Below are 25,795 nucleotides of genomic sequence, written 5' to 3'. Positions count from 1 at the left end.
GCCGTCTCACCCCAAGCCGGGGCCCTCGGGGCCGGGTGTGCGAGGCGGACACAGAAGGCACTTACTAGGAGCGGAGGCTGAAGGCAGAAGCCAGAGCCTGGGGTCTCAGGAGAGTGTCGGGGGCTGGGGGCTGGGGACAGAGCCCGGCCAGCTGGCCCTGCAGGCGGGACCCTCATCTTCTCATGGGGAAGAGGCTGCTCTGGACAGACGGGACGAGACGGGTGACACAGGACCCGCGCCCTCCCCCCAAGGCCCACTGGGCCAGCTGGTCAGTCCTGGAAGATGAGAAAGCGCCAGACCCGGGGGCCCTGCCAGGGACGGGGCCCCCTGCCCCGAGCAGCCAGGACTGGGGGCTGCTTGGTCGTTGAGTGGGGCCGGCCTACAGGGTGGGGGACCTCACCCACATAGAACCCCTGGGGAGACAGGAGGGCTGGGTTGGGGGCCCTTGCTCTGGGCCCTGCAAGGCACCTGGCTGTGGTGAGTGGCAGGTAGAGGAGGAGGACCGAGGGGGTGGGGTGGTCAGTGGGGCTAGGCCAGCCCTGACCCCCGAGACACAGGGCGGCCTGGACGGCACGCCGTGCACACGTCAGTCTGGTCTTTTTGGTTAAACTTGAGGCACCGCTCGGGAGGAAGACACCGTTAAACGTGACAGAAGGAAAGACTCGGCGCCTGGCGGGGAGCCTGGCCACATGCAGAGCGGGGGGGCGGGGGGCAGGCGGGCTCAGGCCGTGGTGGACTCGGGGCCCCCCAGGGAGGACGAGGGCCCCGAGGTGGTGTAGCGGCGGCCGTAGCCGGAGGAGGAGTAGGAGGAGGAGGAGAAGGTCATGGAGAAGCCGGAGCCCGTGGCGTCGAAGCTGCCCCGGCGGGAGCCGGCCCGGGAGCCGGTGCGGGAGCCGGTGCGGGAGCCGGCCGTGGAGCCGGAGCCGCTGACGCTGTAGGGGCTGTAGTAGCCCTTGCTGGACTGGGCGGCCGCCTCCAGCAGCCGCAGCCCCGTGCCCTCCTCCACCATGCTGCGGTCCAGCGCGTCCTTGTAGGAGATCTTGAGCTTGGTCTTGGGGCAGGTGAGGTACTTGGAGTGTGCGCCCACGTCGCGCAGCTTCTGGGCGGTGCGGGCGTCCACCGTGCCGCGCTGCAGCGCCTCGTCGAGGGGCACGCGGCCCGGCGTGTCGGGCTCGATGAGGCCGCCGGTCAGGTACTGCACCTCCAGGAAGCGCTGCCCGGCCTCGTAGTAGAGCCAGCCCTTCCTCAGGGCCTGCGCGGCCGACATCTTGGCCTTGGTGCGCGGGTCCTCGAAGCCGTGGAAGGCCTTCTGGGCCAGGTTGATGCGATCCACCATGACCTTGTCCACCAGGCCCCTGCCGACGGCGTCGGCGACGGGGAAGCGCTCGCCGGTGCTGGGGTCGATGATGCCCCCCGTGCAGGCCTGCGCCTCCAGCAGCCGCTGCCCCGTGATGTTGTCCACCAGGTTGCGGTGCATGGCCTCCGTGATGGACACCTTCTCCAGCGTCTCCGTGTCCAGGATGCCGGCCACGGGGCCCGTCTCCTCGGTGGGGTCGGACCAGGAGGCCAGCTGCGTCCTGGAGGCGGCCGGGCTGATGGGGTAGGACGAGGACGACCCCACGGAGGACGAGCGGGAGCGGAAGCCGCCGGCGTTGCCCGAGAGCATGTCGGCGAACTCGGCGATGGAGAGCGTGCCGGCGCGGTACTGGTCCAGCACGGAGCGGTCGATGAGGTTCTTGGTGATGGCCTCGTCGATGTCGTACTGGCGGCCGGAGCGGCGGTCGATGATCATGGACTTGACCACGCCGTCCGAGGAGGAGATGGTGATCTCCTCCCACTCGCACTCCTGCTCCGACAGCTCCAGGTAGGTCTGGTGGTCGATGAGGCCCTTGCGGTACGCCTCGTTCACCGACATCTCCTTGCCCGTCTCGGGGTCCACGATCACCACGCGGCGCTTGCGCACCGAGGACTTGGAGGACGTCTTCCGCTCGCGCTTCTTCTCCTTCAGCGGCAGCAGGCTCAGGCCCGTCTGCGGGTCGGCCACGCAGCGCTCCATCAGCTGCAGGTACGTGAGATTCTCCTCCGTGTTGGGGTCGAAGAAGCCCTTGGTGTCGTCGCTCGGGTCGGCCAGGATGGCGTTCATCTCCTCGTCGAAGAGGCCGCGCTGGTAGGCCATCTCCACGGGCAGCCGGTGGCTCTCCTCGGGGTCGATGATGCCGCCCGTGGCGATCTGGGCCTCCAGCAGGCGGATGCCGTGGTCCTTGAGGATCAGCCCCTTCTTCATGGCCTGGAAGAGGGAGATGAGCTTCCCGGAGTAGGGGTCCTTGTAACCGGTCACCGCCCGCTCGGCCGACAGCAGCTTGTCCTTGAACTCGGGGCCCACGATGCCCATGCGCACGGCCTCCTCCACGGTCAGCTTGAGCCCCTTGATGGGGTCGATGACGTAGCCGGTGGCCGCCTGCGCCTCCAGGAGCTCGAAGGCCGTGCCCGGGCGGATGATGCCCTTCTTCATGGCCTGGTAGACCGACAGCCGCTCCTTGGTGGCGTCGACCAGCACGCCGGCGATGCAGCTGGTGCCCTCCAGGAACTTCTGCAGCGTCTTGGTGACCTCCTCCACCGAGGCCAGGCCCTCCTGCAGCTGCCGCGCGGTGGCCTCGTCCATGACCTGCGAGCGCACCAGCTCCTCCACGGTGATCTGCTTGCGCAGCCCGCGGAAGGTCAGCTTGCGGGCGTCCGAGAGCGGCAGGAGCAGCTGGCCGCTGTTCTCGTCACGGCGGCAGCGCCGGAGCAGCTGCGTGTAGCTGAGGCGCTCGTCCGTGGAGGGGTCCAGGTAGCTGCGCACCTCGCTGGGCTCCGACAGCCGGTCGTGCGTGTCCTTGTTGAGGTAGCCGCGCTGGTAGGCCACCTCGAGCGGGAGGTGGAAGCCCAGGCGCGGGTCCACGATGCCGCCCGTCGCCAGCTGGGCGTCCAGCAGCCGCAGGGCCTCCTCGGCGGGGATCAGGTCCTTCCTCATGGCCTGGAAGAGCGAGATGGGCTGCTCCGTGTAGGGGTCCCGGTAGCCGGTCACGGCCCGCTCGGCCGACAGCAGCCGGTCGTGCAGCTCGGGGCCCACCAGCCCCTTCCGCACGGCCTCGTCCACCGTCAGCCGCTCGCCCTTCACGGGGTCCAGCAGGAAGCCCGTGGCCGCCTGGGCCTCCAGCAGCAGGCGGGCCACCTCGGCGCTCAGCAGCCCCTTCTTGAGGGCCTGGTAGACGGTCAGCGTCTGCTGGGAGCCGGGCAGGTACACGCCGGCCACGCAGCCCGTGCCGTAGAGGAAGCGCCAGGCGGACTCGGCCTCGAGCACCTCGCGCAGGCTCTTGGTGCCTTCCCGGAGCAGGCGGCAGGCCTCGCGGGAGATGATGCGCGCCTCGTACAGGTCCTCGGCCGTGAGGCGGCGGCGCACGTAGTCGTAGGACGCCAGGTTCTGCTGGCGCACGATCTCCGTCTTCTCGATGATCTCGATGATGATGATGATCATGCGCTCCTTGGTCACCCGGCCGGCCTGGAAGTCGGCCATCAGCCGGGTCCGCTGCTCTTCCGGGATCAGGTCCGACTGCATCACCTCCCACAGCGACATGGTGGAGCCGCCCGGGCCGCTGCCGCCACCGGCGCCGGCCGGGATTTCGATCTGCGTCTCCTCGAAGGCCCTCCGGGTCTCCTCCTCCGTGTACACCTGCGTCGTCTCCACCACCTCCACCTTCTCCGCCCCCTTCAGCGGCAGCAGGCGCAGGCCGGTCTCGGGGTCCTCCACGCAGCGCTCCAGCAGCTGCAGGTACGTGAGGTTCTCGTGCGTGTTGGGGTCGAAGAAGCCCTTGGTGTCATCGCTCGGGTCGGCCAGCACGCGGCTCATCTCCTCGTCGAAGTAGCCGCGCTGGTAGGCCACGTGCACGGGGAGGCGGTGGCTGTGCACGGGGTCGATGATGCCGCCCGTGGCGATCTGGGCCTCCAGCAGGCGGATGCCGTGGTCCCGGAGCACCAGGCCCTTCTGCATGGCCTGGAAGAGGGAGATGGTGCTGCCCGAGTACGGGTCCTTGTAGCCCGTCACGGCCTTCTCCGCCGACAGCAGCTTCTCGTGCAGCTCGGGGCCCACTACGCCCGCCTTCACCGCCTCGTGGACGTACAGCCGCTGGTTCCGCACGGGGTCCACCAGGAAGCCGGTGGCCGCCTGGGCCTCGAGCAGCAGCGTGGCCGTGCTGGGCCGCAGCAGGCCGCGCCGCATGGCCTCATAGATGGTCACCTTCTCCCGCGAGTCCTCCAGGTAGACGCCGGCGAGGCAGCCGCCGCCCTGCAGGAGCGTCCGCACGGAGTCCACCTCCGACAGGTCCTTGACCGACGTCTTGCCGCCCTGGAGCTGCTCAAACTGGGCCTGGCTGAGGACCCCGGAGGCCAGCAGCTCGCTGGCCGGCACCGGGGCGCGGAGGCCGCTGAAGGAGAGCCGCTCCCTCCGCACGGTCTCCACCTCCTCCACGATGGTGACGACGATCTTGAGGATCTTCTCCACCGTGACCTTGCCCGTGCGGAACTGCTGCAGCAGCTCCCGCCGCTGCTCCTCCGTGAAGTACTCGGAGTGGATGAGCTCCCAGACGCTCACCGCCCGGCCCTGGAAGCTGCCCGCGGGCACCTCGACCGTGGCCTTCTGGAAGGCCTCGCGGGCCTGGACCTCCGAGTACCGCTCCTCCTGCCGGGCCCGGGCGGCCTTCTCCGACAGCGGCAGCAGGCTCAGCCCGGTCAGCGGGTCCGGCCGGCACTGCTGCTGCAGATGGCCGTACGTGACCGGCTCCCGCGTCCGGGGGTCCACGTAGGTCTTGGCCTCGTCCCGGGGCGCCTTCAGGGCTTTGCGGGTGTCCTTGTCCAGGAAGCCCCGGGCGTAGGCCACGTCCAGGGGCACGCGGTGGCTCCGGCCGGGGTCCACGATGCCGCCCGTGGACAGCTGGGCGTCCAGCAGCCGGAGGCCCTGCTCCCTGGGGAGGAGGCCCTTCTTCAGGGCCTGGAACAGGGAGACGCTCTGCCCTGAGTACGGGTCCTTGTAGCCCGTCACGGCCTTCTCGGCCGACAGCAGCTTCTCGTGCAGCTCGGGCCCCACCAGGCCGGTGCGCACGGCCTCGTCCACGGTCAGCCGGGCGCTGGTGGCGGGGTCGACGATGTGCCCGGTGCCGGCCTGGGCCTCCAGCAGGGCCACGGCCACCTCCGGCGGCAGCAGGTCTCTCTTCAGGGCCTCGTAGAGGCTCAGCTTCTGCCCGGCTTCTTCCAGCCACACGCCCGCGATGACGTCGCTGCCCCGCAGGGCCTGGCGCACGGCGTCCAGCTCCGCGACCTCGCGCACCGAGCGCTCGCCCTGCTGCAGCTGGCGGAGGAGGTCGCGGTTGATGACCCTGCTCTCCAGCAGCTCGGCGGCGGGCACCAGGGCGCGCAGGCCCTCGAAGCACAGCTGTCCCTTCTGCTCGTGCTCCTCGACCACGGTGATGACGATCTTGATGATCTTCTCCACGGTGACCTTGCCCGTGCGGAACTGGCGCAGCAGGTCCCGCCGCTGCTCCGCCGTGAAGTACTCGGAGTTGATGATCTCCCAGATGGTCACCGTCCTGCCCTGGAAGCTGCCGAACGGCGCCGAGATGGTGGCCTTCTTGAACACGTCCCGGGCCTCCGAGTCCGTGTAGACCAGCTCGCCGGCCTTGGCCGCCTGGTCGGTGAGCGGCAGCAGGCGCAGGCCGGTCTCGGGGTCCTCCACGCAGCGCTCCAGCAGCTGCAGGTACGTGAGGTTCTCGTGCGTGTTGGGGTCGAAGAAGCCCTTGGTGTCGTCGCTCGGGTCGGCCAGCACGCGGCTCATCTCCTCGTCGAAGTAGCCGTTCTTGTAGGCCACCTCCACGGGCACGCGGTGGCTGTGCACGGGGTCGATGATGCCGCCCGTGGCGATCTGGGCCTCCAGCAGGCGGATGCCGTGGTCCCGGACGATCAGGTCCTTCTGCATGGCCTGGAAGAGGGAGATCTGCTCCCCGGTGTAGGGGTCCTTGTAGCCGGTGACCGCCCGCTCGGCCGACAGCAGCTTGTGGTGCAGCTCGGGGCCCACGAGGCCCTCCTTCACGGCCTCATTGACCGTCAGCCGCCGGTTGCGCACGGGGTCCAGGAGGAAGCCCGAGGCCGCCTGGGCCTCCAGCAGGATGAGGGCGGTGCCGGGGCTCAGCAGCTGCCGCTGCAGGGCCGCGTACACGCTCAGCTTCTCGTGGGCGGGCTCCAGCAGCAGGCCCGCGATGCTGCTGCGGCCCTGCAGGTAGCGGCGCACGTCCTCCCGCTGCGCCAGCTCGGCCACCGTGGTGCGGCCCTGCTCCAGCCGCTGCAGCTCCTCGGGGCGCAGGATGCCCACGTCCCGCAGCCGCTGGGCCGGCACCTTCCGCCGCAGGCCGTCAAAGGCGAACTCGGGCTCCGCCTCCGCGGCCGGGCCGTCGGGGGCGTCCCGGCCGTTGGGCAGGGTCTTGGCGGCGGCGGCCTGCGAGGCAGCGATCTCCTCGGAGTGGGCCAGCGCGGCGCGGTGCTCCTCCTCCAGCCGCTGCAGCCGCTCCCGCAGCCGCTGGTTCTCCTCGGCCAGCAGCTTCTCCTGCGCCTGCCGCTGCTGCTCCAGGCGCTGCAGCTCCTCCTGCTTGCGCCGCACGCCCTCCTCGGCCTCACGCTGCCGCCGCCGGGCCTCCTCCATGCTGGCCACCAGCTGCTGCTTCTCCTGCTCCATCTGCTGCTGCTGCCGCTGCTGCTCCTCCCGCAGCGTCTTCGCCTTGGCCACCTCGTCCCGGAACAGCCGCTCCAGCTTGGCCTTCTCCTGCTCGATGAGCTGCTCCCGCTGCAGCAGGCTGTCCTTCTCCGACAGGAAGCTCTGCTGCAGGGCCTGCGTCTCCTGCAGCAGCTGCTCCTGCGTCACCGTCTGCATCTGTGGAGGGGAAGGGCGGTCAGGGACCTCAGCCCGGGGGGGCCCCCCACCCCGCCCGCCCGCCCCTGAGCGCGAGAGGGGCCGGTACCTCCTCCGACTTGAGCTGGAGTAACCTGGCCTCCTGCTTGAGCTTCTCCTTCTCGCGCTCCAGCTCGGCGATCGCCTCCCGCAGGCGCTCGGCGTCCTGGTCGCTCTGCTGCCGCTGGATCTCCAGCGTCTGCACCAGAGTCACCTTCTCCTGCGTGGCGAGCTCCGTGCGGTGCAGCTTCTCGCCGATCTCCTCCGCCTGCTTCCGGAAGCGCTGGGCGTCCTCCTCCGCGCGGGCCTGCGCCCGGCTCATCTCGGCCACGCGCAGCTTCAGGCGCTCGGCCTCCGCGCTCATCTCCAGCTGCCGCTGCCGCTCGGCCTCCAGGGTCCGCTGGAAGCCCTGCGTCTCCTGCGCCAGCTGCTGCTCCATCTGCGCCTTGTCCTCCTGCAGGCGCCGGGCCTGCTCCTGCGCCAGCTCCTTCTGCTGCTGCAGCAGCTCGGCCTCGGCCTTGAGCCGCGTGGCCTCCTGCACCGCCTGCATCTTCTCCTTGAGCATCTTCTCGGCCAGCGCCCGCTGCTGCGCCAGGTCCTCCTCCGCCAGCTGCCGCAGCCGTGCCGCCTCCTGGGCCGCCACGCTCAGCCGCGCGGCCTCCTCCGCCACCTGCTTCATCTTCTCGGCCTCCTCCTCCAGGAAGCGCTGCGTGTTGTCCTTGTCGCGCAGGATGAGCGCGCGGTTCTCGGCCTCGATGCGCGCCTTGAGCTTGCCCAGCTCCTCCATCTGCACGCGCACGGAGAAGAGCTCCTCCTCCACCTGGCTGCGCTGGCGCGCCGCCTCCGTCACCTCCGCCTTCAGCCGCTGCAGCTCCTCGTCCAGGATGCCCTTCTGGTGGTCGGTCTCCTCCAGCTGCAGCCGCAGGGTCGTCAGCTCCTGCTCCACCTGCGCCTTCTGCCGCAGCGTCTGCTCCGCGAACTTCTTGTGCTTCTCCATCTCCGCGTCGGCCGCCTGTTTCTGCCGCAGGGCCGCCTGCTCCGCCTGCGCCCGCCGCTTCGCCTCCTGCTCGGCTTCCTTCCGCAGCTTCTCCGCGGCGGCCTGCGCCTGCGCCCGGGCCTGCGCCTCTTGCTCCGCCGACTGCTTCAGCCGCTCCGCCTCCTCCACCTGCATGCGCGACTGTGCTGCTTCCCGCTCGGCCTGCTCCCGCGCCTCCTCGGCCTCTTCGGCGGCCCGCCGAGCGGCCTCTGCCTCGCCGCGCAGCCGCTCCAGCACGCTCTGCTCCTGCTGCAGGGTCTGCTGCAGTTCCTGCTCCTTCTGCTGCACCGCGAACACGTGCGCCTTCTCCTCCGCCTGCAGCCGCTTCTGCGCAGCGTCCTGGGCCAGCTGCAGCTGGCGCGCCGACTCCTGCTCCGCGCGCTCGCGCAGGCGCCGCGCCTCCTCCACCTTGGCCTTGAGCCGCTCCACTTCCTCCAACGCCGCTTTGCGTTGCCGCGCGGCCTCCTCCTCGGCCGCCAGGCTCTTCTGCACGCGCTCCTCCGCCTCACGGCGCCGCTGCTCCTCCTCGGCCGCCAGCTGCCGCTGCCGCGTGGCCTCCAGCTCCGCCTGCTCCTTGCTGCGCAGCGTGTCCTCCGCGTTGCTGCGGATGCGCACCAGCTCGAGCTCCAGCTCCGCCTTGCCGGCGGCCGCGCGCTCGAAGCTCGCCTTCAGGGCCAGGATCTCCTCCTCCACCTGCCGCCGCTGCCGCAGCGTGTCCTCCACCAGCCCCTTCTGCCGCTCCAGCTCGCTCTCCGAGGCCTTGCGCAGCTGAGCCAGCCGCTCCTCGATGTCCGCCTTGTGCTGGGCCGCCTGCTCCTCCAGCCGCCGCCGGTGGAAGGCCTCGTCCTCCGCCAGCCGCCGAAGGCGCTCGTTTTCCGCCTCCTTCTCCTTCAGCGCGATCTCCGCCTCCGTCTTGAGCCGCGTGGCCTCGCTGATGGTGGCCAGCTTCTCCGTGAGCACCCGCTCCGCCTCCGCCCGCTGCCGCGCAGCGTCCTCTTCCGCCAGCTGCCGCTGCCGCTTGGCCTCCTCCGCCAGGGCACGCAAGCGGGCGGCCTCCTCCGCCAACTCCCGGAAGCGCCCGGCCTCAGCTTCCAGCCGCTGCTTCGACTTCTCGCTGGTGGAGCGCGACTCCTCCTCGGCCCGGGCCTTGCTGGCCAGCAGCACCTCCATCTCGGCGCGCACCTTGGCCAGCTCCGCCTCCAGCTCCTGGCGCTTCTGCTTGGCCTCGGCCGCCTCGCGCTGCAGCCGCCCCAGCTCCTCCTCCAGCAGCAGCCGCTGCTGCTCCCCCTGCTCGGTCTCGGCCCGCAGCCGGATCAGCTCCTGCTCTGCGGCCAGGCGCTGCTGGGCCGTGCCCTCCGCCAGCTGCCGCTGCTTCTCCAGCTCCTGCTCGGCCAGCTCCCGCTGCCGCACCGCCTGCTCCTCCGCCTTGCCCCGCCGCCGCGCCTCGCGCTCGGCCTCCTCCTTCTGCTTCTCCGCCTCGGCCTGCGCCAGGCTCTTCTGCTGCGCCACCTCTTCCGCCTGCAGCCGCAGCCGCAGCGCCTCGTTGGCCTTCAGCTGCCAGCGCTCCAGCTCCCTCTCGGCCTCCTCCCGGGCGCGCTCCGCCTCCGCCTGCTGCTGGGCGTGCCGCTCCGCCTCCTCGCGCAGCTGCGTCACGGTGACGTGCTCCTCCTGGAGGGTGCGCTCCAGCAGGGCCGTCTTCTCCGCGAAGGAGGCGCGCTTGCTCTGCAGTTCCGCCGCGGCGCTGCGCTGGGCCGTCTCCAGGGCCACCTGTACCTGGCGGGCCCGCTCGGCCTCCGCCTGCCGCAGACGGCGGTCCGCCTCCTCCGCCTGCAGCCGCAGCTCCTCCAGCGCCTGCAGGGCCCGCTGCTTCTCCCGGGCGGCCTCCGCCTCCGCCTTCACGCGCAGAGCCAGCTCGGCCTCCGCCTGCTTCTTGCGCTGAGCCTCCTCCTGCACCTGCCGCCGCAAGCGCTCCGCCTCCTCCTGCGCCTGTCGCTTCTGCGCCTCGGCCTCCTCGGCGCGCGCCCGCAGGGCCTGGAGCTCGCCCTCGGCCCCGCCGCGCTGGCGCTCCGTGGTCTCCAGCTGCAGGCGCACCACGCGGATCTCCTCCTCGATGCGCACGCGGCTGCGCTCCGCCTCCTCCGCCTGCCGGGCCTTGGCCTGGATCTCGGCCTCCGAGCTCTGCCGCAGCTGCTGCAGCTCCTCCTGGATGCTGCGCTTCTGCTGCTGCGCGTCCACCGCGGCCTCCTCGCGCCGCACCACCTCCTCCTGCATGCGCCGCTGCAGCTCCTGAGCCTCCCGCTCGGCCTGCGCCTTGGCCTGCGCGTGCGTCTCCGCCAGCTGCCGCTGCTGCTCCAGCGCGGCCTCCACCTCGGCCAGGCGCTCCCGCTCCTCTGCCCGCTGCTGCTCGGCCAGCCTCTGTGGCCGCGGCAGAGAGAGGGAGAGAACCAGAGAGAGTGTGAGTGCGGGCCCGGCGCGCGGGGGGCACGGCACCGCCACAGTCCACGCGGACAGCACGATGGGGGGTCAGGGAGACAGAGGTCACAGCCCGGCGCAGAGGGAGCGTGCACCCGCCAGGGACACAGGGCAGCGAGCGCAGCTGGCACAGTGCTCACCGGCCCCGGGAGGAGGCTCAGGCACAGCCCCTCTTCCCTCAGACAGGCGGCGAGACAGACAGGAGAGAGAGCAAAGCAGAGGCTCGCAGGCCCCGAGCCGCACACCACCAGCCCTGCCCGAGCACGTGAGCGTGGGACCCGACCCCAAGGCGCCAGCGGGACCGTGGTGCAGACGGCCAGCGCAGAAGGACGCACACGCTTGCGCTGACCACAGAGGAGGCTGCAGGTGGGCCAACGGCGAGGCCGCCTGAGGAGCCGGAGAGCTGGTCCCCCCGCCTCACCCAAGGACACCCCCGCCCTGCCCGCAGCCCAGCACCCCAGCTCTTCCAGAGCAGCAGCCGCGAGGAGCGAGGAGCGGCGACGTGGGCTCCCGAGGAAGAACCCCAAGGAGAGCCGGTGGGGCAGGTGCACACACAGAGGAGGAGGAGGAGGTGCCAGCCACCGTGGAGAGCAGGCCGAGCTCAGAGTGGGGCGCTGGCGGCATCAGGCAGCGGGAGTGGGGGGCCGCGCGAAGTGATGACCCCGAGCCCCCAGGGCTGCGTCTGGGCAGCGGGAGCCCCGCCCCCGCCCCTCCCCCGCCCCCGCCTTACCTCCTCCTCCTCCATGCGCCGCAGCGTCTCGCTGATGAACTTGATGTACTGGCTCGTCAGCATGGTCAGCTCGCTGTAGCGCGTGCGCAGGTCCACGTACTGGGGGCGGGAGGGGGGCAGCCAGGGTCAGTCCTGCCCCCGCCACGGCCCGAGCCACCCGGCCACAGCCCGAGCCACCCGGCCACGCCCACCGCCTCACCTCCTGGATGACGCTCTCAGACCCGGACTGGACCTTGGGCTTCTTGGCCGGAGAGGCCACGGGCTCCAGCTGTGCCTTGTATGTGATCAGCTGGAGCTCATAGTCCTGCGGGGGGACACGGGGAGACACGGGGAGACACCGTGAGCCGCCGGCTCACCCCGCCCCCACCCCCTGCCAGCTAGGCCTGTGCCTGGGGCCACCCTGAGGGTTCAGGCCCCAGGTCCCCAGCCTGGCTGAGAGGGCAGGAGGCAAAAGCCTCACTTTTGGAAAAAAAATTTTACTTTTAATTGATTTTAGGGCAGGAGAGAGAGAGAGAGAGAGAGAGAGAGAAACGGCCATCACGAGAGAGAATCATGGATCGGCTGCCTCCTGCACGCCCCCACTGGGGTCGAGCCCACAACCCGGGCCTGTGCCCTGACCGGGAATCGGACCCTGACCTCCGGGTTCCTGGGTCGACGCCCAGCCGCTCACCTTGATGGCGTTGATGTACTGCTTGGCGAACCGCTGGCACTCCTCCACCTTTTCCCCGTGGCGCGCGACTTCCTCCAGCAGCGCCTGGGGGGGCGGAGGGTGGTCAGCACGGGCCATGGCCCCCCCAACCCCCCCGGCCCCCCCCAACGCCCCCGGCCCCAGACACCCTGGCCCAGGCCCACCTTCTCCTGCCGCAGCTGCTCCCGCACGGCCTGGCTGTTGGCCAGCGGCAAGGCCTGGATCTGCTCCTGCCGCTGCTTGGCGTCCCGCAGCCAGGCGCCCAGCGGGTCGGCGCTCTCCCGGTAGTAGCGCAGCTGCCGGCCCAGCTGCTCCAGCTCCCGCTGCCGCAGGTCGTTCTGGGCCAGCACCGCCTGCCAGCGCTCCAGCAGCTGGGCCACCCGCTCGCGCCAGCGCTCCACCTCCACGTCCCGCTCCCCGTGCCGCCGCTGCAACCGCTCCCCCACCTCCTGCGCCCCCCGCAGCTCGTCCCGCAGGGCGTCGAACACGGGCTGCTGCGCCTCCGCCTGGGCCCGCAGCTTCTGTTGGGGACGAGGGGCGGTGCTGCCTCAGCCCGAGGCCCCGAGGCCCCGCCGCCCGCCCCCAGGCCCCCCGCCCGGCGCCGTTCTGGGGGCGGTACCTTGAGCGCAGCCTTGGTGGCCTCGAGCTCCGGGAGGGTGGCGGGCACGGCCTGGGCCTCCTTGAGCTGCTCCTCGTGGTGCCGGAGCACCTCCTCGGCCCCCTGGGTGCCGCGGATCACCAGGCTGATGGTCTTGAGCCTGGGGGAGAGCAGGTTCAGAGCTGGGGGTGGGGCCGGCTCCCGGAGGATCAAGGGGACAGTGCTCGGGGACCTCGGGGTGCTGGCGCTGCGATGGAGGCCGTGCTGGCCGGACACAGAGCTTACACCTGTGGCCTGGGAGCGCTCAGCCTTCCCGCCCCAGGCAGGGGACAGGGACCTGTCAGCCTCGGTGGGTAACGCCCGGCAGGCGTGGCTCAGGGGTTGAGTCTCGACCTATGAACCAGGAGGTCACAGCTCAATTCGGTTCAGGGCACAGGCCCGGGTTACGGGCTCGATCCCTGGTGTGGGGCGTGCGGGGGGCGGCCGATCAATGATTCTCTCTCATCACTGGTGTCTCTCTCTTCTCCCTCTCCCTTCCTCTCTGAAGTAAATAAAAACATAAAATAAAAAGAAAGAAAAGGTGGGTGAGAGGTAGGTATGTTGCCACCACGTCGAAGGGACTAAGAAACAACACTTCGGAAACAAGGACGTGGGACCCGGGCGGGACTGGGAGGGTGAGTCCGAGATGCGATGGAGGAGGGGGGGGGGGTCCGAGATGTGACGGAGGGAGGGGGGTCCTGTCTCCCCTTGTGAAGGAGAAGCAGGGAGCCCCGTGTGTGCACGCTGATGAGTCAGAGGCCAGAAGGGGGCCCCGGGCTGGGGGACGAGGCGAATGGGAGGACGACCCCGAGGGCTCTGCATTTCCCCAGGGGCGCGGGGGCTGAGGGGGTGGGAGGCAGGTGCAGGCAGGTGCAGGTCCCCCATAAGGACCTCGGCACAGGCCCCTCCCACATCCACAGCCCCATGCCCTGCTCGCCCACCCCTGCCCACCCCCGAGGAGCCGCTGGAGGTGGCTGGCGCCCCCCTCACACCCCCGTGGGCCTTCCTCACCCTCCTGGGCTCCACCCTCTGCCCGTCCCCGGTCCACACTTCCCTCAGACACCCCAGCTCCTGACATCACACGGGTGGGATCCCCCCAAGTCCTCACTCCCACGGCCCCCACCTCAGGGAGCCAGCCCTCTCGGCCCGGGTCCAGTCATTAGGAAGTCCTGCCTTCAAGGCACAGGGCTGAACCCCTCTCCACATCCATGACCCCCACCTCGGTCCACACCCACCACCTCTTTTTTTTGTTGTTTATCCTCATCCAAGGATGTTTCCCCATGGATTTTAGAGAGAGTGGACGAGAGGGAGAGAGAGAGAAACATCGATGTGAGAGAAGCACAGCGATTGGGTGCCTGCTGCACGCGTCCCGACGGGGGTCCAGGCCAGGGAGGAGCCTGCAGCCAAGCACCATGCCCTTGACCGGAATCGAACCCGGGACAGCTTTGGTCCGTAGGCCGACCCTCTATCCACTGAGCCACACCGGCCAGGGCCACACCCACCACCCCTTGAGCACCCCCTCCACAGACCCCCCACCGCCAGCCTGTCCCCCCACACGTGGGGGTCGGCCTGTGCTCAGCACCCTCCCGGTCAGGCCCGGCGCACTCACTTCTCCAGGTAGATGGCGGAGAGGCTGCGGACCTGCTCCAGCTTGCCCAGGGTCAGCTCCAGCTCCGAGCGCAGCGTGGGGGCGGCCGGGGAGGGCTCGGGCAGGGCCAGGACCTTCTCGGCCTCCTCAGAGAGCCGGGCAACCCCCTTGCCCAGCCCTTCCACCTCCGCCTGTGCTTTCTGAGGAGAGAGCGAGGAGAGGTGAGCTGAGCACGGAGCCCCGGGGTGGGGGGAGGGGAGGGGAGGGGAGGCAGGGGAGGGGCGGGGCGGGCGCCTGCCTGCTGCTCGGCGATGCGCTGGGCACACTCCCGCGCAGGCTCCTTGTCCAGCGGCAGCCGCAGGCGGTGCACGGTGCGCGTCTCGCAGGCCTCCAGCTGCAGCCGGATGTCCTTGAGCTCAGAGATGCAGCGCTGACAGCGGGACTCCTCCTGCTCACCTGGGGACGCGAGCTGCTCAGACGCTGCCCACCCGCCCGCCCGCCTGTTCGCCCGCCTGTCCGCCCGCCCAGGCCACAAGCCCACCTGCCCGCCCGCTCAGGCCACAAGCCCACCTGCCCGCCCGCTCAGGCCACAGGCCTACCCTGCTCCAGGCTCTGCAGCAGCTGCTGGTAGTGGCGGCTGCAGGAGCTGTACTCGCGCTCGGCCTGCAGCCGGTCCTCGGGCCCGAAGCTGCCGGCGTCCTGGCTGTCCCGCAGGAACGCCTGGTAGTGCAGCTCCAGGTTGCGCAGGGCCTGGCGCTGCTCCTCCGGCTTCAGCGTGCGGAACTGGGGCGGGGGGGGGGGGGCACAGGGAGCTGAGCACATGGGCAGGCCTGGGCGGAAGCCCCTGCCACGCCCCGTGGCCCCGGCCTACCGTGACCAGGGACCAGGAGCGGATGAGCTGCAGGTCCCGGCTGAGGCTCTGCCACGCCAGGAGGCTCTTCATGTCCACGTGCAGCTGGTGCCACAGCGTGACCAGCGCCTGGTGCTGGGCCTCCAGCCTGGCAGGTCAGGGTTCGGTCAGAGGTGCCAGGCACCCCCCCACCCCCGCCACCGCCCCAGCAGCCAGACCCCAGGCCACCCACCTGGCGACGGCCTCCTGGGCCTCCGGGTTGGGTGGGGGCACAAGGAAGCACACGGAGGGCACGGCGGCCTCGGAGCCGGAGCTGCTGACCACCTTCCAGTGGTTCGGCTGCATGGGGCCCACCAGCTGGCACTGGTCACCCTTGTGCACGGTCACCTGGGGCAGCGGAGCGGTCAGTGCGGCCACGCCCCGCCCCCCCCGCCGGGCCCCTCGAACACACCCTCCACGGCGCCCCGCCAGCCCCAGCCTCACCTCCACCTGCTTGTAGTCGCACACGGCCAGCAGCGGCACGCGGCCCCGCGCGGGATGGGCCGGGTTGCGGGGCTTCAGTTGCACGACGGCCTTGGCCCGCTTGGCGAGGCCCGACAGGTGCCCCCTGTACTCGGTCAGCTGGTCCTTCTCGTCCTGAGGGGAGGGGCGGGGCCGCCCAGGGGCCGTCACCCCGTGTCCAGGCAGCAGGTGCCCAGGGGACCGTCCGTGAGGCCCACCCCCCCACCGTGCAAGGAGCCGGCACGCCGGGCACCGCCACCCTGAGGCCAGGGGTCCTTCCACTGCCCAGGGAGGGGGCCAGGCGTGTGGAAACGGGACACGTGACCGAGGCGGGTCCCCAGGGCGTGGCCTCCCGTGGCGCCTTCCTTCCAGGCCAGCGCTGAGCCCCAGGTCACACCCTCCAGGGGACGGGCCCCTGCTGCACTCTGGTCCCCAAACAGCCTGTCTCCTCTCCCCTCTCCCTCTGCTTGCCAGTCACCCCCCCCCCCCCCGTTCAGCCCTCCAGGGGCCAGACCCACCAAGGACTGTCCAGGGGTTCAGGTCAAGGGTCCACCTGGAGCTGCCTGCGTCTCTCGTGGCCCCCTGGACCCCCAGCCCCCACTGACCCGCACTCCTGAGCACGGGAGCCCCAGCCAGCAGCTCCCTGCGTCTCTCCCCCGTCCCTCCCCCAGCACTGCAGGAGCCAGGCCCCTCCTGGGCGCCCCCCCCAGCCCAGGGCATGCCGCCTCCGCCCGCCTCCGCCCGCCTCCGCCCTGCCCCTCACTGCGCCCCAGCTCACCTGGGCGTCCTGCAGCAGGTCCTCGAGCCGCGTGACGGTGATGGAGCGGTCGCAGGTGTACTTCCTGCGCAGCGTCTCCTGCAGCTTCCGCAGCTGCTCCTCGGCCTCCCGCACGTCTGAGAAGAACTGCAGCGGGAAGGGGCAGGCTGGGCTCAGGGGCCGGGGCCTGGGGGCCGGGGACACGCGCACAGCAGGGCGGTGCAGGGCCGGGGGAAGGGGGGGGCGGTGCAGGGCCGGGGGAAGGGGGGGGCGGTGCAGGGCCGGGGGAAGGGGGGGGCGGTGCAGGGCCGGGGGAAGGGGGGGGCGGTGCAGGGCCGGGGGAAGGGGGGGGCGGTGCAGGGCCGGGGGAAGGGGGGGGCGGTGCAGGGCCGGGGGAAGGGGGGGGCGGTGCAGGGCCGGGGGAAGGGGGGGGGCGGTGCAGGGCCGGGGGAAGGGGGGGGGCGGTGCAGGGCCGGGGGGCGGGGCACATGCCCCAGGGGTGGTCCAGGGGCTCCGGGGACACCGCCCCTGAGCGGTGTGGCGGGCTCACCTGGAAGTAGGCCGTGTTCTCCTTCAGGTGCGCCTCCACGCAGCAGCACAGCTGCAGCATCCAGCTCCACTGGGTCTGCAGGGCCGCCTGGAAGGACTGCGCACGGGTCCCTGTCAGCCTGCAGCCCCCCCAGCACTGGCCCTGCCGTCCTCAGTCCCCTCAGCCCTGGTCCCCTCAGCCCTGGTCCCCTCAGCCCCAGTCCCCGCAGCCCCGGTCCCCTCAGCCCCAGTCCCCTCAGCCCCGGTCCCCGCAGCCCCGGTCCCCGCAGCCCCCACCTCCACTGTGGGCCGAGCAGGGTGGTCCTCGCGCAGCAGCCGGTCCCCTGTGGTCTGGATCTCCTTGATCTTCTTTTCCTTCAGCTCCAGCTCACGCATCAGGGCCTGAGAGGAGGGCAGCAGGTCTCAGGGACAGCGTCAGGGCCGCACCGGGTCTGCCCGTCTCCCGACAAGGGGGCTCCCCCGTGGGGCCTGGAGCTGACTGCCTAGCCAGCACCGAGGGACCCTCCCCCGTGGGGCCTGGAGCTGACTGCCCAGCCAGCACTGAGGGACCCTCCCCCGTGGGGCCTGGAGCTGACTGCCAATCCAGCACCGAGGGGCCACCAGCCTTGGGGTGCACTGGGGGATGCGGGGCCGCCTCACCGAGTAGCTCTCCTTCTTGGCGGCCATGTTGGCGTTGCGCTCGCTCCAGTCGAAGCCCACCTCCTCCTCCTCCTTCTCGCTCAGCCACATCAGCTCCTTGGTGGCGGCGGCCACAAACCCGTGCAGGCTCTCCAGGGACCGCAGCCGGGCCTTGGAGGAGTTCTGGGGGCGAGCAGGGCGTGTCCACGGGACGGCCCGCCCCCCCCGCCGGCCCCCCAGCCCTGACCCTGGTAGCCTCCAGCCCCAGAGCCCCTGGTCCCAGCTGCCCACACCCCGTGGTTTCCGCCACGCGCCAGCCCGCAGCCAGGCCTGCCCCGCTCACCAGCAGCTTGGCGTACTGCAGGTCCAGCCGGCCCAGGCACTCCCGGTAGGTGCCCCGGATGGCCGGGGAGAGCTGACCCTGCAGGGGACCGGGAGGGTGAGGCCTGCGTGGCCGGGGCCGGGGCCCGGGCCCACCCCGAGGTCCGCCCCACGGGCACCCCCTCACCTCGTCGCTCCGCGCCCGCTCAATCTTGGCCCGGAACTCCTCGATGGACTGGTGCAGGCCGCGGTGGCTGCCCAGCTGCGCCTCCACGCTGGGGAGGTCCACGCCCCACTCGGCGCCGTCCACACGGTGCTGGTTGTCCTCCACCCAGGCCAGCAGGTCCTGCAGGTAACGCAGCGTGGAGTCCTCAAGCTCGGGGCGCCGCTGGGTGGTCTGCAGGGTCACCTGGGTCACCTGGGTCACGGGGGCGGCCACGCCCGCCTTCAGCCGGAGGTTGTACTCGGTGCGGATGGCCACCAGGCGCTCGTGCAGGCGGTAAACCCTGGGGGGGAGGGGCGGGAGGGTGAGCAGGGAACTGGTGCCCCAGCCCCCGGGGCCCACGGCAGGCGCACCCAGCCCACCTGCGGTACATCTGCTCGCCCTGCGGGTGCCGCCCGTCCTTCAGGGCCTGCACGTCGTTGAAGAGCAGCCGGATCATGGTGTCGGCCTTGTCCAGGTCCCGCTCCACCTCGCCCGCCCGCTGGGGCGCCTTGCCCGCGGCCAGCAGCCGGATGTCCTGCGTGGTGGGCGCCATGACTCAGACCCCGGCCCCGGCCTTTCCCCTTCCCTCCCTGCACATCCTCCTGATGCACAAAGTGCCAGCCCTGCCCGGCCGGGGCGGCTCAGTGGGTTGTCGGCCTGCAGACTGAAGGGTCACGGTTCGATTCCCGGGCAGGGCACACGCCCCGGTGGTGGGCTCGATCCCCAGTGTGGGGCGTGCAGGAGGCGCCGATCCACGATTCTCTCACATCGCTGATGTTTCTCTCTCCCCCTCTCCTTTCCTCTCTGAAACCAATCTATAATAATAAAAGCCTAATATGCAAATCAACCAAATGGTGGAACGACCGGTCACTATGACATGCACTGACCACCAGGGGGCAGACGCTCAATGATTCTCTCTCATCACTGATGTTTCTCTCTCTGTCTCCCCCTCTCCCTTCCTCTTGGAAATCAATAAAAATGTACTTTTTTTTTTTTTTAAATCGCCAGCCCTGGCCCTCGCGGGGACCAGGACCCTGTTCAGAGGCCTCACTGGGTCCAAGCAGCCAGTCCCTTCACGGCCTCAGTCACGGCCCCTTCGTGTTCCTGGGCCTCGCCCGCCACGCCCTCCCAGCAGCAAGCCCTCAGCGCCTCTTCTGGGTCCTGCCTGGTGCCCAGAGCCAGCTCAGCCCAACTAGCAGTCAGAGTTGGCCATGTGCCAGGAGGGAGGAGCTGGGGGCCAGGAGGCGGGGCAGGTGTGGGTTCCTTCCCCCCCCTCCCACCCCGCATACCCCTCCCCGCCCCTTGCCCAGTCCAGCCCTGCCCCTGCTCCCCCCTCACCGACTGCAGCAGGGCGTCGGCCTGGTTCAGCTGCTCCTCGCACAGCCCGGCCTCCATCTGCAGTTTGCTGACGATGCGCTGAAGGCACTCCAGCCTAAGGCCCAACGCCAGGGACCAACGTGAGGGGACTGCCCGAGGGGGACTGCCCGGCGGCTCCGGGTGGCAGAGCAGTGCCCGCTGCGCCCGGCCTCCCCGCCGGCCTGCAGCCCAGTGTCCCGCCGGCCAGTGTGGGTTTGCAGCCCGGGGGGGATTTCCTCCCCAGGCGGTGACTCATCCGCGGGTGGCTTCCCTGCCACCGCAGGGCCCCGCCCGCGACCGCAGCCTCGGGCGCCACCCACCTCTCAAACTCGCTCCGGAGCAGCTTCTCCCGCTCCAGGATGGCCACGTGCAGCTTGCCCCACTCCTTCTCCACGTCCAGCGGGTGGTAGCCGGGCGGCACCTTGAGCTGGCCTGCCTGCACTGCCCCCTGTGGGCGGGAGCCAAACTCAGGCCTGGGCCGGCAGAGGGGTGGGGGTGCCCAGCCCCCCAGGCCTCCAGGCCCCCAGCCCGCCCACCCGCCCGCCCTGAGGCTCAGGCGTGAGGCCAGGCCCCTCGACGGCCTCGCTGGCCTCCAGAACGCCCTCTCCTGAGCTCTGAAACGACCCCACGCACCGCGCGCGGCCCCGCTCACCTCAAGGGACTGGTAGATGCCCTTGGACCGGGTCTTGTCGGCCTCCTTGGCCGGGAGCTCTGTCTCCTTAAACTTCAGGAACTGGCACCACAGGATCTGTGGGCGCAGAGCTGTCAGCACCCAGGCCCGGGCTCCCACCGCGGCCCCGGGCCCACGCCCGCGAGGACCAGGACGCCCACCTCGATCTCCTCGAAGCTGGAGGGGAACTTGCGCTCCTCGAAGACGGCGGTGTGGTGCCGAACCCACTGCAGCAGCAGCATCACCAGCTGCCGGTACTCCTGCCAGCGCAGCTGCAGCTCCTGGGGGGCCGGGCCGTCAGGGCCTCCGGGGCCACCCCCACCCCACCCCCACCCCCACCCGGGCCCGCCAGCCGCCACTCACGTTGGCCTTCACCCCATCCTGCGCGTCTGGCACCCGCGGCATGGCGTCGTACAGAGATGAGACGTACGTGATGATGGACTTCTCGTCGGGCTGAGGGACATCCACGTCTGGGGGGAGGAAGGTCAGAGGTCAGAGGGCCCCACGCAGGCAGCAGGGGAGGGGCGGGAGGAGGGGCAGCGGCACCCACCCTCCGGGTCCAGGAGCCGGGTCACTCCCAGGTCCCGCTCGGCCACAGAGAAGGCCTGGTCCAGGTTCTCCAGGTTGGTCTGACCGTACACCTTGTTCATGTCGATGAGCATGGGCCTGTGGGCAAAGCAGGCATCCGTGGGGCAGGCGGGCGGGGACACGGGGACGGCGAGGCCCGCGGACTCGTCAGCACACAGACCGTCCCCGTATCGTACCTCCCCAGCCCTACACTCCCCCTGAAAAGCACCCTGCCCCCCACGACGCCCGGCCTGCCCCACAGGTAGCCCTCTGCATTCTGGGCCTGTCCCTGGAGCTCCGAGCCTGTTGTGTGCACAGGTGCAGGTGGAGTGCACGGAGCGAGGGTGCCCGTCAGCTGGGCGCCCTGCAGCCACCCTGCCCCGCAGGCCCCAGGTCCTTCCTGGGTGGGGGCGGAGGTCCCCTGAGGACCATCCGCCACGTGGCCCGGCCACCCAGACCCCCTGGAGAGCCCCCACGGGGCAGATGCTCATGCTGTGGGCCCTCTGGCCTGGAGGGAGCGGGGCCGCTGGAAGGCCCGGCGGAGGCGTGCTGGGTGTGCGTGGCTGGGCCTGCGTCCGCCCAGCGAGGCAGGCTGGCACGGGCACCCGTCCCCTGGGGCAGCGGGTTCCTGTCAGGGTGAGCCGCCCCTGCGCCACCTCCCTGCCCCGACTTGTTTGCAGCCGCCCGGCCGCGTCCCCAGTGCCCGCCGCCGCCTGGGAGCCCGGCTCCTACCTGTGCCGGTGGATGATGGCGTTGAAGAGGCGGCCGTCCCGCCAGCTGGTGGTGAAGTTGTCGCAGCGCAGGCCCTGGTAGCCCTCCACCATCCGCTGGGACCACAGCAGCAGCTTCTCCTTGGCCGTCATGTCCTCCGACTGCCCGCTCACCTGGATGTCCGAGATCTGCCCCACGGCGGGCGGGAGCAGCTCAGCCACGCCGCCCGCCTTCCCCGTGCCCACCGCCCACAACCGCCGGCCTGGGGGCAGAGGCGGCTCGGGACCCGGTGGTGGCACCCGGGAACCACCAGGCCCAGAGAGGGCGCGCGGGGGGCCCCAGGTCCCCTCCTGAGCAGCTGGGACCCACCACACCTCAGCCCCAGGAGCCTAAGTCAGGGCCCCCGGCCCCCCTGCGGACACAGGCGGGTGCCCGGGGCTCCCTCCGCTGGGGAGATGGGACCTGGAGCACAGCCCGAGCCCCCCCAGGCGGTGGAAGGGGGCCGAGAAGAGCAGCTGCAGGTCCCAGAGCTCCCCCAGCTCGGGCCCAGCAAAGGCCACGGGTGAGGGGGGGCTGCCAGTCCCTCTCGGGCTGCAGGCCGGGGGGAGGGTCTCTGGGTCTGGGCACGGCCTGCCATGGCACCACCTGGCCCTGCGCGGATCCACCCTTCAGGCCCGGCCCGCCAGCCGTGTGGCTGTCTGTGCACGGCCTGCCTGTCTCCTGCCTGTCGGCCTGCACGCCTCTCTGACTCAGCCGCCGTGCCAGCCGGGCTCTGCCTGCCCAGCTCTCAGATTTGTGGCTTCCTGTGCAGCCGGGCGGGCAGCGGATGAGTCAGCCGGCGCTTCTCCACCACCTCCCTGGGCAGGCATTCCTCGGCAGGGAGGCTCTGCGGCCCTGCCCAGACAGGGCCAGAGGGCACAGGTAGGCAGGCCCTGGAGAGAGGCAGCCCGGGGCTGGGGTGCCTGGGCCGGGGCGGAGGCCACAGCCGTGGGGGGAGGCGGCGGGGAGCTACCTGGAAGTGCAGGATGATGGTCCAGATCAGGCCGAGGGTCAGCTTGGGGTTGCCGTCGGCAATGTCATCGTTCCTGATGTTCACCAACTTCACCTGCAAGCGAGGAGCCCTCAGTGGCGCCCATGGGCAGCGGGGTCGGGGTCGGGGTCGGGGTCGGGGTCGGGGTCGGGGCCTGTGGGGCGGGGGCGGGGCCTGTGGGGGCGGAGGGGCCTCACCTGGCGGTGTCGGAGGTAGTCCAGGGCGATCTGCACGTTCTGCAGCTTGTGGAACCGCATCCTCCCCTTCTCGCGGGGCTGTGGGGGCGGGCGGCGGCATCAGGGGCAGAGGCATGGTCCCGCCACCCTCAGGACCCCAGGCCTCTGCGCAACCGAGGTCCTCCCCAGTGTGGCCGCCGTCCCCCTCTGGTCTCTGGTCCCCCCCCCCCCACCCCCTGCAGCTGCAAAGGGGGCCATGGACCCAGAGGCCAGGCAGGCCCAGCGGGTTTGGGAAGTCCAGCCGCCAGGCCCAGGCTGAGGGAAGGAAGGAAGGGGCTGGGGAGGAGACAATAGCCAGGAAGCCGCGGGCGGAGGGCAGTGGCATGGGGGGAGGGGTCCTCCTGCCCCGTGGTGGCAGTCCCGGCGGGTCCCAGGCCTGGCCCCGGGCAGGACAGCGGGCGGCTGGAGGCGCCGCCATCTGCCCACCCACGCGCCAGGCACAGGTCGGGCCCGGTGAGCTGGGTTCCAGCCTCAGGGAGCCCACGTGCCGCCGGGGCCAGCGGGCGCAGCCACTCACCAGGCGCGAGCTCCTGATTATGTCCCGCTCTCTTGGCTGCCCGGCCAGAGCAGGGCAAAGGGTAAAGGGCAGAGGTCAAGGTTCAGAGTCCAAGCAGCAGAGAAACCAAAGCAGAGTAGAGCGTGAGGTTATTGTGTCGGGGTTTCGGGGAGGAGAGCAGCAGGGCCGAGCGCCCACAGCAGGGGTCTGGGCCTGGCGCCGGACCAGAGGCCCAGGGAGGCGGGAGCCCCGGCGCGGCAGAACGGGCTTGTGGGAAAGGCCTGGAGGGAGGAAGGCAGACAGGGGTCCAGGTGAGGCAGGCGGGGCCGCAGCGGGCGCGCGGGCGGCGGGCGCACGTACCAGGCTGTCCCCCGAGAGCACCTCCAGCAGGGAGATGAGGTTGTGGCCATCGCGGAGGTCCTCGTACAGGTCGCTGATGTGCCTCTGGGCCTGCGGGACAGGGGCTGAGTCGGCCACGGGGTCCCCAGCGCCACCCACGGGCCCGGGGGGGCGGGGCATGGACCCCAGGGGCAGGAGGCAGGGGGCCCACAGAGCATGCCCCCTGCGTGTTCAGAGGCACCTACCTCTGCCCTCCAGTGCTACAGGGCAGGTGAGGAGAGACCAGGAGAGTCCAGAAGAGAGAGGAGGAGAAGGAGGAGGAGGAGGCAGGAGACAGGAGGAACGAGAGAGAAAACCACAGGTTGGAGATGAAAGGTGAGCTCCCAGGCCTTCGGGACCCTGAGGGCAGGGGCGGGGCACCTTCTGGCAGGTCAGGCAGCTCTGCTTTCCCTGGAGGGCCCAGCATCCCCCCCTCCCCCGGCTCCTCGCCCCTCCCCTGCACACACACAGGCACCCACCTTGATGAGGTGCTTGTTCACCCACTTGGTGAAGGTTTTCTTCTGCACACGGTCCCGCTCGTCTGCAGAGACAAGGCCAGGTCACCTGGGGCCTGGAGAAGCCCGGGACGCCCAGGAGGCAGCCCCCACTCCGATCCAGGAGCGGGCAGCCGGGCGGGGCTTCAGCCACCCGGACCCGGCGCCCCCGCCGAACTGGAGAGACCACGGTGCCCAGGCCCAGCCAGCCCTGTCCAGGCAGGGAGGGGAGCAGGAGGCCAGACAAGGCGCCCACCGCTCAATCCCCCGCTGTCTCCCAGAGATGGGAGGGTCCAGAGCTGGCAGCCGCGCCCAGAGCCCCAGAGCGCAGAGCCAGAGCCCGCAAGTCCCAGCCTGCCCCGTCCCCACACACGCTTCCCAGACACCTGAGCAGAGAGGCTCCCCCGGACCCGGCCGTGTCCCCCAGCCGGGTAATGGGCCCTTCGCAGGGCACAGAGCGCCCCGCCCACGGAGGCCCCGTACCCGAGGCCCAGAGGCCCCCGCCAGCCTGGCCAACATGGGCCCAGCCCCTCCCTTAGCCCCAGGCCCTGTCTGAGTCTGTCCCCCAAATTCAGACCCCAGAGTCCGGCCTCCCCCCCCACCCAGAGCCAGGCTTCCTGCCGCAAGAAGTGGGTCCTGCCCGCCGCCCGCCGCCCGCCGGGGAGTGCGCTACCTTTCTTGCCCTCGGAGGCCCTGAGCACGGCCAGGTAGAGGTTGTCCTCGGAGCTGGTTCTCTTGCCGCCCAGGCCCTGGGGCTCAGGCACACGGAGCCGGTGCTGAGACATGGTGCCACCCCGCCCCTCGCTCTCGGTCCCCGGCCCCCGGGGCTGCGCTCGGACGCCCTTGGTGCGCACGGACGGACAGACGGCTGCGCGGGCGCAGCACGGGACTCTCGCTCGCACTCAGCAGCGGGCTCAGCTCCCGGCCAAGTCTGTGCCGGCCACTCCCTGCCCGCGGTCCTCCCAGCCCCGCGGTCCCCGCCCCAGGAGCCCCACCCCACCCCCCAGAGGGAGTGTTCCGGCGGGAAGAGAGCCGCCCCTCCCCCACCGCCCCACCCTCCGCCAGCAGAAACAGGAAACCCAGGGGTTTCCTCACCCATCCTGCCCACAGCCGGGGCCGTGTGTGTGTGTGTGTGTGTGTGTGTGTGTGTGTGTGTGTGTGTGTGTGTGAGGGCCTGGCCTCGGCCGCACACTGTCTGCATACCCATGCCCACCCCCGGGACACCCCCGCACAGGGCGTGCGGCTAGAGTGGGGCTGGGCCCAGGGTGCCTACACCACCTGCTGGAGGGGCTCCCGAAACCGAGTGACTCCTGGCCTGGGGGGGACCCACTGCCCCCTAAACCCCACCTCCTCATAGGCCCACATGCCCGCTGCTGGGCTCTGTGCTGCCCGGACTGGGCCACTCCGGTGCTGCTGGGCAGGCCTGGTGCTTCCCAAGCTGCCCATCCCGCACGTCCCGGCTGCACGGTCTGCAGGCAGAGCCCACGGTGGGCAGAGCGGCACATAGCTGAGCGCTGACTCACCAGCAGGACCGCCCAGCCCGAGCTGCAGGAACTCTGCCCCAAGTCGGGGGGGGGGGGGGGGGGGGAGAGGCTGGGGGCAGCGGGGAGCACTCGGATGGGGCCCCGCCAGTGAGTCAGGGCTGGGGAGGGGGCCCAGGCTGGTGACTCACGGGAAAGGAAGCCGCTCTGGGCAGTGGGCGCAGGATGGGTGGGGATGTTTGCATTGGGCAGGGCTCACAGATAGCAGCTCCTCAGGGCTGTAAAGGTGGGAGACGGAGCAAAGGGCGCGGGCCTCGAGCTGCCCGGCGGCCAGCACTGGGGCTCCCTCCGCCGAGGGAAAGAATGCACGGCGACCGCAAGAATTTTCCAGTCGAGCATCTGGCTTGATGGGATCCAGCTGTGGGCAGCCCCCTCCCACTCCGCACTCGGG

At 70.9% G+C, this 25,795-nt stretch overlaps 1 protein-coding gene across 9 annotated transcripts in view; it reads right to left on the bottom strand.

Moving 5' to 3' along the window:
* Positions 1-577: 577 nt before the first annotated feature.
* Positions 578-25,795, bottom strand: part of PLEC (plectin) — a 56,175-nt gene continuing 30,957 nt past the window's right edge. For 7 of the 9 annotated variants that reach the window (XM_079796185.1, XM_079796184.1, XM_079796189.1 and 4 more), the window contains 31 exons: positions 23,849-23,910; positions 23,352-23,441; positions 22,457-22,534; positions 22,242-22,334; positions 21,251-21,417; positions 20,502-20,617; positions 20,315-20,421; positions 20,113-20,232; positions 19,934-20,029; positions 19,602-19,729; positions 19,264-19,357; positions 18,306-18,460; positions 17,908-18,226; positions 17,743-17,820; positions 17,421-17,582; positions 17,058-17,162; positions 16,783-16,878; positions 16,254-16,379; positions 15,458-15,610; positions 15,207-15,361; positions 14,996-15,122; positions 14,724-14,907; positions 14,423-14,580; positions 14,146-14,324; positions 12,519-12,657; positions 12,064-12,420; positions 11,882-11,965; positions 11,411-11,515; positions 11,212-11,310; positions 7,044-10,424; positions 578-6,955 (listed from right to left, as the gene is read on the bottom strand). In XM_079796185.1, the coding sequence (XP_079652311.1) occupies positions 722-6,955; positions 7,044-10,424; positions 11,212-11,310; positions 11,411-11,515; positions 11,882-11,965; positions 12,064-12,420; positions 12,519-12,657; positions 14,146-14,324; positions 14,423-14,580; positions 14,724-14,907; positions 14,996-15,122; positions 15,207-15,361; positions 15,458-15,610; positions 16,254-16,379; positions 16,783-16,878; positions 17,058-17,162; positions 17,421-17,582; positions 17,743-17,820; positions 17,908-18,226; positions 18,306-18,460; positions 19,264-19,357; positions 19,602-19,729; positions 19,934-20,029; positions 20,113-20,232; positions 20,315-20,421; positions 20,502-20,617; positions 21,251-21,417; positions 22,242-22,334; positions 22,457-22,534; positions 23,352-23,441; positions 23,849-23,910 (13,547 nt within the window). In that variant the 3' untranslated portion in view covers positions 578-721. Of the gene's footprint in view, positions 6,956-7,043; positions 10,425-11,211; positions 11,311-11,410; positions 11,516-11,881; positions 11,966-12,063; positions 12,421-12,518; positions 12,658-14,145; positions 14,325-14,422; positions 14,581-14,723; positions 14,908-14,995; positions 15,123-15,206; positions 15,362-15,457; positions 15,611-16,253; positions 16,380-16,782; positions 16,879-17,057; positions 17,163-17,420; positions 17,583-17,742; positions 17,821-17,907; positions 18,227-18,305; positions 18,461-19,263; positions 19,358-19,601; positions 19,730-19,933; positions 20,030-20,112; positions 20,233-20,314; positions 20,422-20,501; positions 20,618-21,250; positions 21,418-22,241; positions 22,335-22,456; positions 22,535-23,351; positions 23,442-23,848; positions 23,911-24,536; positions 24,826-25,795 lie in introns of those variants that run through there. The other 2 variants (XM_079796187.1, XM_079796191.1) reach the window with 2 other exon arrangements.

This window comes from Cnephaeus nilssonii, assembly GCF_951640355.1.
Source record: "Cnephaeus nilssonii genome assembly, chromosome: 18".
In the NCBI taxonomy this organism is placed as follows: domain Eukaryota; kingdom Metazoa; phylum Chordata; class Mammalia; order Chiroptera; family Vespertilionidae; genus Cnephaeus; species Cnephaeus nilssonii.
This window is presented reverse-complemented; position numbering and strand designations above follow the sequence as displayed.